The sequence below is a fragment of the Heliconius melpomene genome, chromosome 12, assembly GCF_056956725.1.
Source record: "Heliconius melpomene rosina isolate 202511_hmr_F chromosome 12, ASM5695672v1, whole genome shotgun sequence".
NCBI classification, from domain to species: Eukaryota; Metazoa; Arthropoda; class Insecta; order Lepidoptera; family Nymphalidae; genus Heliconius; species Heliconius melpomene.
In genome coordinates, this window is record NC_140400.1 from 8,027,359 (window position 1) to 8,035,519 (window position 8,161).

Genomic DNA, 8,161 nt, shown 5'->3' on the forward strand with positions numbered 1-8,161 from the left:
TTTCATCCCCCAATTGATAATCGAACCCACAACCTTCGCGTTTACATATGCTCGCATGTGCCCTTGCGCCACGGTGGCGTCAAATATAATTTATATTAGACCTAAAATATAAGCTATATTAGTAAAATTTCATCTAAATCTATTCAAGTAGTTTTTGAGTGAAAGTGGAACAAACATAAATTTTCAGCATTTAATAATATTAGATAGCAAGAAGCAGTTTTATTTATAAATATTTAAGGAGATAAAACTGCAGAGTACAGTACTATATCTCGGTACTGACGCAACACCAATAAATCTGGATCGTCTAAGTAGAACCATATGATCTAGAACAAACAAACTGGTGCAATATACTGGAGATTTGGAAGGAAGGTATTTTTTTTTTCCTAATTTTGACGTAAGCTCGTTCTGTAAGCTCGCGTAAGAAATATTTTCTGTATTCGATATTTTATAAAATTTTGACGTTATTTTTGATGGCATCTCTAGGAGTTCGACGCTCGACGGTTCGAGTCCCACTCGGGGGAATAAATTCTGCGGGAAGTGGGAAGCGGAAGTGTCTTAATGGAAACGGAGGAAACCAAAAAAAACATTTATGCTTAATTAAGAAAGAAATGAACGTGTAAAACTTGTCCAAATAAAAGAAAGTCATGGATGGCTTCATAAAAGATATAATCAGTACAATTAACAGAGATCAATTAGTAATAACTATAAGAAATATTAATATGTTTAATTGCTAATAAAAATATTTTTTTACTCTTAACTAGTGACCTTTAGGTAGAAATACTCGCAGTATAAGAACCGACGATAAATAATAAATAGTTGACAAAAAAGCTGAATTTTAGTAGCTGTAGTGTTTTATAGTGTATCAAAAAAACTTAAGAAAATTTTTGCTATTTTATTAATTATACAAGTGGTTTTTTTTATGAACATATTTAAAGCTCAGGACCAATGCTCAGAGTTCTCGACATTACGGAGACCTCATAGCTGTAACCAACTATAGCACAGTCTGCCATATTATCCTCCTTATTCCTGTTATACCTAGTGGAACTGGAAGTTTGCGTGTGCTTAAGAGTCCAACAATAAGGCAACATTAGGTGTCGCTTTATAGCATGGTTCATGATAGTCTATGTTAGTCCAAATGATGGCAATTCAAATATCAAATTTAAGATTTAAAAAATTGTTTTAACGACTTTTATTTATTAATTCTTCACATTATCCAAGTACTTATAAAAGTCTTCCATTAGTGATTCACTGACAGGCATCGCACAGCCAAAACTAAGCGACGTAGAATGTAGTAACGAAACTTGTAAGATTCCCAAAAATCCTACAAATTTTAACGTTTGTGTAGGAAAACAATAAAATAAGGTTTCCCAAAATTTCTACGGGAACATGAGAATTTTATATTTTATAGTTCATGCAAAACGAAGTTTCGGGCGGCCTCACAAATAAGTATATTTAAGAAACATTCGTTATATCCAGTTTCGTATTATCGTTCTTAGAAATATTAGTGTCTTCAATGGAGTTTGTTTTCTCTTTCTTCTTGGTCTTTTTAACGATGAAAGGTATAATTATTGTTATCCAAACGTTTTCGATTATATTAATTAGGCTTAAAACTGATAAACCCAGCAGGAAGCCCTGAAAAAAAGATAATTTTTTATAAGACATTTTTTTATTTTATTTTTACCTACGACCGAATATTTAAAAAAACCAGTTAAGTCCGGACGTAGCGTTGCGTACCAATATCTATAAAAATAACAAAAAATCAAGACTGTCGTATAGGACTTTAAATAATTATATTATTTAAATTCTGTAAATATTTCAAGCGTCTATCTGTTCATGTAAAAAACCACGTTACTATGTAACTATGACAGTTAATGAGCTAAGGGCCTAGTGACAGACCGACAGACATATATCGGAGTCTTGGTAATAGGGTCCCCTTGGATAAGGAACCCTAAAAACATAGGCGTTGAATTAAAAACTTTTAGGTTTTTCCGCTGGTTAAAAATTGTAAATTTACAAGGCAACGTCTTGTCCAAATATGTTTACAATTAAGATTTATTCACAATAAATGCATTTAGCTAGATAAAAAGCGTTCTGTAAAAGAACTAGGTTTATAAAAGTAGTCTGGTTACTATCATTTAATGTTGTTCAATAAAGAATCGTTAGCAATTTGATTTAATATTATTTTATGGTAAAATCAGTCGTGGCGCAGTGGAACATAGTTTGCCTGTAAACAAAACGGCTGTGGGTTCTAATCACATTTGGGTTTAATGTATTTATTTAACTTAAATTAGTGTTTTTTTTTTATTTTTATTTTATTTTTATTTTATTTTTTTTTTATTTTTAAAAAACATCCTAACGTCCACAGATACACTAGTCTACGCACGAACACTAAAATGGAGGTGGGCGGGGCATGTAGCACGAGTACAAGACAATAGATGGACTAAAAGAATAACCACATGGAGAGGTCCAAGAGGTAAAAGACGGATAGGGAGACCTCACGCGAAATGGCAGGACGATATAATAAGAATAGCTGGCTCAAACTGGATTCAAGTTGCTCAGGACATACAGTCATGGTCTCTTTTGGAGGAGGCCTTCACCCAAAGAGGGGTTCTTGCAGATTAATAGTCTCCTAATATATAAATAAACACATATATGCATGTAGATATTTATCTTTATTATGCAAGAAACAATAAAGGTTTTTTTATTATTTATTTATTTAACTTAAATTAGCGCAAGAAAAGTGTTAAATTCGGTTACATAACACGTAATGTCTCGAAAACTTAATGAACAGTGGAGAACCGAGTGTTTTAACACTACGCCCACAATATAGCTTATACCTTAAACCTTTATTTCTTGTCAGTAATATCAGTACAGTCAGTACAACACAAATAACTTACAACGCTACCGCCGAGGTCCGCCAAGAATAGATTCCAATCATAGTTGTACCTCTCTTCATACACAGAAACCATCATATTGTTGAAGTGTATGTATATCTGTAAGGGAATTATATTTAGATGTTCCAACTAGCGCTAGACGCTAACACGGAAGTGTTTCATAAATTTATTATAGACGAGTGGCAGGTAGTTTTGGTATTTTCTAATGAATATGTCTAAATATTGGATGTTTGAAATTATTTTTTTATTTTCTTGTCAAGACTCTCCGTTCTCCGCTTTTCGTTCGATTTAAGAAATCTTTGGAATTCACATATTTTTAAAGTAATTTTATCTTTGAATGGAAATCGAAACTGCTCTAACAACAATTCTAAGTAATAAAATTTGAAAGAAAGTAAATTGTTTAAAAAGAAATGATTTTAAGATACTGTGTTTTCAACTAGTTCCCAATTGTGGGGGGGAGTGGGAATCAAGCTCTTGACTTCTCTCATATTATACTTTCAATAAAATGCTAATTTTATTATATAACATAATATGTTTTTAGCGTACATGAAACACCTTACTTGTGTCTGTAGAGATGCTGCTTCAGTATTATTTGACTCCCATATATAATTTTTCTGTCTGTCCGTCACAAAACCATTATAGAGATATGATCGACAAAATCTTGGACATGATTCACATTTAGGATTTTCGTATTGTCTACAAAAAATAAATAAATAAATCGAATTTAAAGTACGTGTCAATGAAACATATAATATAATATATGAAAACTCTTCTGCTATTATGAACTGACAGACATCACCGAAGTTAGAAAGTTGAAATTTGGTATGAAGATAGGTTGGGGACCGTGGGCTCTCCCACAGTCCCCCTTAGAATCACTTAGAATTTTCTGAAGTTCTACGGGAAAAGGAGAATGGGATTTCCCTTTTAAACTTTAAGGTCCACATTATTTTTTTTTCTTCTTTATTTATTATTGAATTTCTCGAATCCAATTTGAACTTTGATTTTTGGTGGTTTGTGAAGAAAAGATATCAAGATATAGATTTGTGAAGATAAGAGTCTTCATTATATTTTACTTACATAATATAAGAAGCGATGAGCTTTGTAATGTCGTTATAATTGTTGCAATAGGGCAGATCGCTGTCCATCCAAGGTCCAGAGCAGCCTACAGCTTCTGCTACTACGTCCGACACGCATTTTGCAGTACACTGGAAGTTTATTAGTTTAAGACTTAAGTTTATGTAAAGTAATCTTAAATTTGTTTTTTCTTTATTTTTTAACCAATATATATCACTAGCGGCCCGCTCGCGGTTACACCCGCGTGAACTATGTTATTATTAGTTTCTTTCTCCATGACTACGTCCTGGTGACGTCTATGCAAAATTTGAGACTCTTAGCATTTGTAGTAACGAAGTTTCATACAAACTTTCGACCCCAAAAACAACCCCTTAGAAGTCGAATATTGCAAATTCCCGTCTTAGCGAGCACCTACGTCCTATAAGTAACTCCTATGCAAAATTTGAGATTCCTAGCACATGTAGTTTCTGAGATTTCGTGATGAGTGAGTGACCTTTCGATTTTATATATATAGATAAGCTTTTCCTATATGTCGACAATTATCAAAAATTAAAACTAAATCTTTTCTTATCTAATAAATTAATAGCAATTAATTATAATTTTTGATAGACTTACAGTATTAGCACTATAATTCGCGGCATAAGTACAAGGATCGTCATCATCACTGATCATCGCGTACTCGTCCACCTTTAATTTCACGTGAACAGTTTCCCCAGTGTTCACGTATAAGTAGTCAACTAAACCGCCGTTGTACACTTCCACTTCTAAAATTTGATAAAACATATATAAATATAGCCGTCGTGGCGTAGTGGCACTAAGGTGTGACTGTAACGCGACGGTTGTGGTTTCGTTCCCCACTCGAGGAAGTGAAATATTCATTTTCGTTTATATTTCCATTTCTTCGTTCTGGTATCGAGGCAAAAGCGCGGCGTTGAGTTCTGCCTCTCAAAACACAATGCCTCTAGAATTCAGTAAAAAATGGGGAACAGAGTGCCTTGACACTAGGTTCCCTCTGCCTACCCTGTTGTGTACGGTATACATCGTGAAGCTGATTTTTTTATTTTATAAATAAATATAGCAACGAAATTAATTGCTAAAATAATGGCATAATAGACCAATTACATTTTTGAGGATAAACAGAGAACAGAGAGTCATACCTGTATAAGGCTCTCTCACGTAATGTATGTGGACGTGATAGCCAGGCGGTAGGACGCTTATAGGATCGACCATATCGGAAGCATAATGTTGCAATGTTATTGAATACCCGCTGTCTTGAGTAGCTCGTGCTATACTCTCTAAGCTTTTTGGTGACAATGTGTAACAGCGGCCATTTATAAAACCCATTACTGGTGTTAGATGCACATCTGGAAAAAAAGCTGAAATTAGGCGTGGTGGCGCAGAGGCAAACGTTTGACTGTAATCGCGACGGTGCGTGCGGTGGGTTCGATATCCACTTGGAGGAATGAAATATTTATTATTTTAATTTCTTCGCTCTGGTATTCGAGCAGAGTATTAGACATAGAGTATTCAACATGCAATGCCTTAAAAATCGGGGGAAAGTGGGAAACAGAAGTGTCATAATGGGAACGAAGTGTCTTAATATTAGGCCTACAGTTGACCTCTGCCTACTGCTATGTGCGGAAAACAGTGTGAAGGTAAATAAGAAAAAATCTCTCTGTCTTATACAATGTCACTACATTTCGTCCTCTAGTGTCCACACCAATTTGAGAAATTGCATGTTGTGGTGCCACGAGAAGAAGGAGGAGGAAGTCAACGCCGTTCTTTATATTCAACATTTCCAAAGGAACTGTATAACCTATAGTTAAGTTGTCACTTCACCTAAAATCAATTTTCCATTTTAATTAATTGACTATAAAAGATAATATACTTACTAGTTTTTAATTTATCCAAGCCATATGCTACAAAGAAATCATCATCGTTATAGGTTATTTTCTCCCAGAGCTCATCTAGGGGGATATGGGAAAAGTTAAAATTTTGCCAAGTCGATGTATAGCGAGGATGAGCGTAAAGTCCGTATTCCTGTAAAAGAACATCTTTGAGGTCTTTGTGGCGCTGCAGCACAGGATCTTACTGAAAACCCGACGGTTGGTACGTCAATTCCTACTTGGGGGAATAAATTACTCTCAATGTCTCATTTTGGTAACAAGACGCCAGTATGGATTTGAACCCAGGGTCAATGTGTAACAAATTACTATTATTATTTGGTGCTTATTACTATTCATCATCATCATCATCATCATAAGCCTGTCCTCGTCCAGTGTTGGACATAGGCCTCTTCAATGGCCACGCCACTAAGCTCGATCTTCAGCTCTTCGAATCCAGCTGTTGCTTTGCGCTTTGCGAATCGTCACCACATCGAGCTGGAGGACGACCTACATTACGCTTATTACTATTATTACGAATATAATATACTTACCGTTAATACGTCTTGTTTGTAGGGTGGCTCTCGACAAAAACTAATGCTGGGGTAGGCGATGGTTTTGTTGAAGTCGAAATGCGTATACGTAGTTATAGGGCGGATGACGAGCTTTTGGATGCATGCTACGATCTTTCATTTAAAAATATTTAGTAATTAAATAAAATATATATTATATATATATATAAATATATATTCAAATACTTAAATATATCTAAAAAAAACATATATATATTATTATTTATACATTTAAATAAAAAAAATAGGTGACCTGAGTGTTTCAGTTCGTAATTTATATTTCTCACCTGTTGCATTACAAGTCCAACGCAAATCATGATCACAAGAGTTTTAAAGGAGCAAGAGGCTTTCATACAGCTTTTGCATTTCTGCTTGAAACTCGATGATTTTTCATCACATTTCTTGCAAATTAAAAAACCATTTAATTATTATTATTTAATAACATAAGGTGTATTTTACAATTTAATTTTATTTATTTTAATATAATTAACACAATTACGACAAGAAAAGGGGAAACGAGCTTCGTGAAAAGAAAAAAAACATCTAGTTGAACATCTGATCTAGAATTTATTTTTTCAGTTTCATGTTTAAACTCGCTCAGGGTCCTTACAAGATTTTTTAGCTACACTATGTATCCTCCATATAGCGGGGTAGGCAGAGCACCTGAGAACCTGAGTATCTAGTGTAAAGACACTCCGTTGCCATTAAGACACCTGCGTTCCCTACTTTCCGTTGAATTTTGAACTCACAGTATTCTGACACATTGCATGTTCTCTTATATGTTCAGTTGCATGAAAAATCCATGTAAAATCTATGTAGAACTCAACGCCGCACTTAGCCTCGTCACCGGGACGAAGAAATGAAAATATTAAATATTAATTAATTACTCATAATTTACTTATAATTACTCATAATACTCATAATTATTATATTAATTACTCATTAACCCTAGTAAAAGGAATCGAACAACAATCGTCGCGTGTACAGTCGCACCCTTGCACTTTTGTGTCTTTGCCTTATCTTTTCTATAAGACAAAAAAAAGCAACGTACCTTTTCCTCAACAATCACCGTCATTTTAATATTTTTTTCCTTCAATTTTGTGTGTTAACATCGTCGAACAACAAATTAGTATGAAATATGTATTGCCAATCCTTTTATTATCGACGTCCATGAGCTTTATGGACATATAAATTATAGATAGCATTTATTTGCTGTTAGTGCAACCCTAAAACACTTGAGCCCATAATTTGTACATAAGTATATTAATATAATTTCTTTTGTTTTTTTTTAATTATTCTTGTTTAAAAATATATCATCACTACGTTCTGCCATTTGCATTAACAGTAAACAGGCGCTGTTTAAAAATTATATAAATTTATAAATAAATATTTCATTTTCTCGAGTGGAAACCGAACTCACAACCAGTCGCGTTTACGGTCACACTCTTGTGCACCTTCTCCACGACTGACCTCAAATGTAACTTGACGATTCAAAAGTTGTGAGAATAAGGAATATTTTATCTTAAATTTTTTTTATTCCGACTGAAGGTAAGACCTTCCCTTAGAAAATATCTTTAAAAATGCCAATAATGTTTCGATTAAATAGATATTATAAACTTATTAGAGTAAATACACTATGTTATTCTCTCTATACTTTGCTCCCACGCACCACCTAATTATAGAGACATTACTTATATATTGATTGGCGGAAATCAACGCCGCCCTTTGTCTTGTTACC

The 8,161-nt window shown here is 33.9% G+C and overlaps 1 protein-coding gene across 1 annotated transcript; it reads right to left on the reverse strand.

Moving 5' to 3' along the window:
• Nucleotides 1–918: 918 nt before the first annotated feature.
• ppk17 (amiloride-sensitive sodium channel pickpocket 17) lies at nt 919–7,498 on the reverse strand. The gene is made up of 10 exons (XM_085193789.1): nt 7,475–7,498; nt 6,711–6,824; nt 6,406–6,537; nt 5,861–6,008; nt 5,126–5,332; nt 4,584–4,732; nt 3,972–4,099; nt 3,455–3,590; nt 2,898–2,993; nt 919–1,632 (listed from the first exon to the last, which is right to left on the reverse strand). Exons 1-10 carry the CDS (start codon nt 7,496–7,498, stop codon nt 1,453–1,455), a joined length of 1,314 nt encoding a protein of 437 aa, XP_085049915.1. The 3' UTR covers nt 919–1,452.
• Nucleotides 7,499–8,161: the final 663 nt, after the last annotated feature.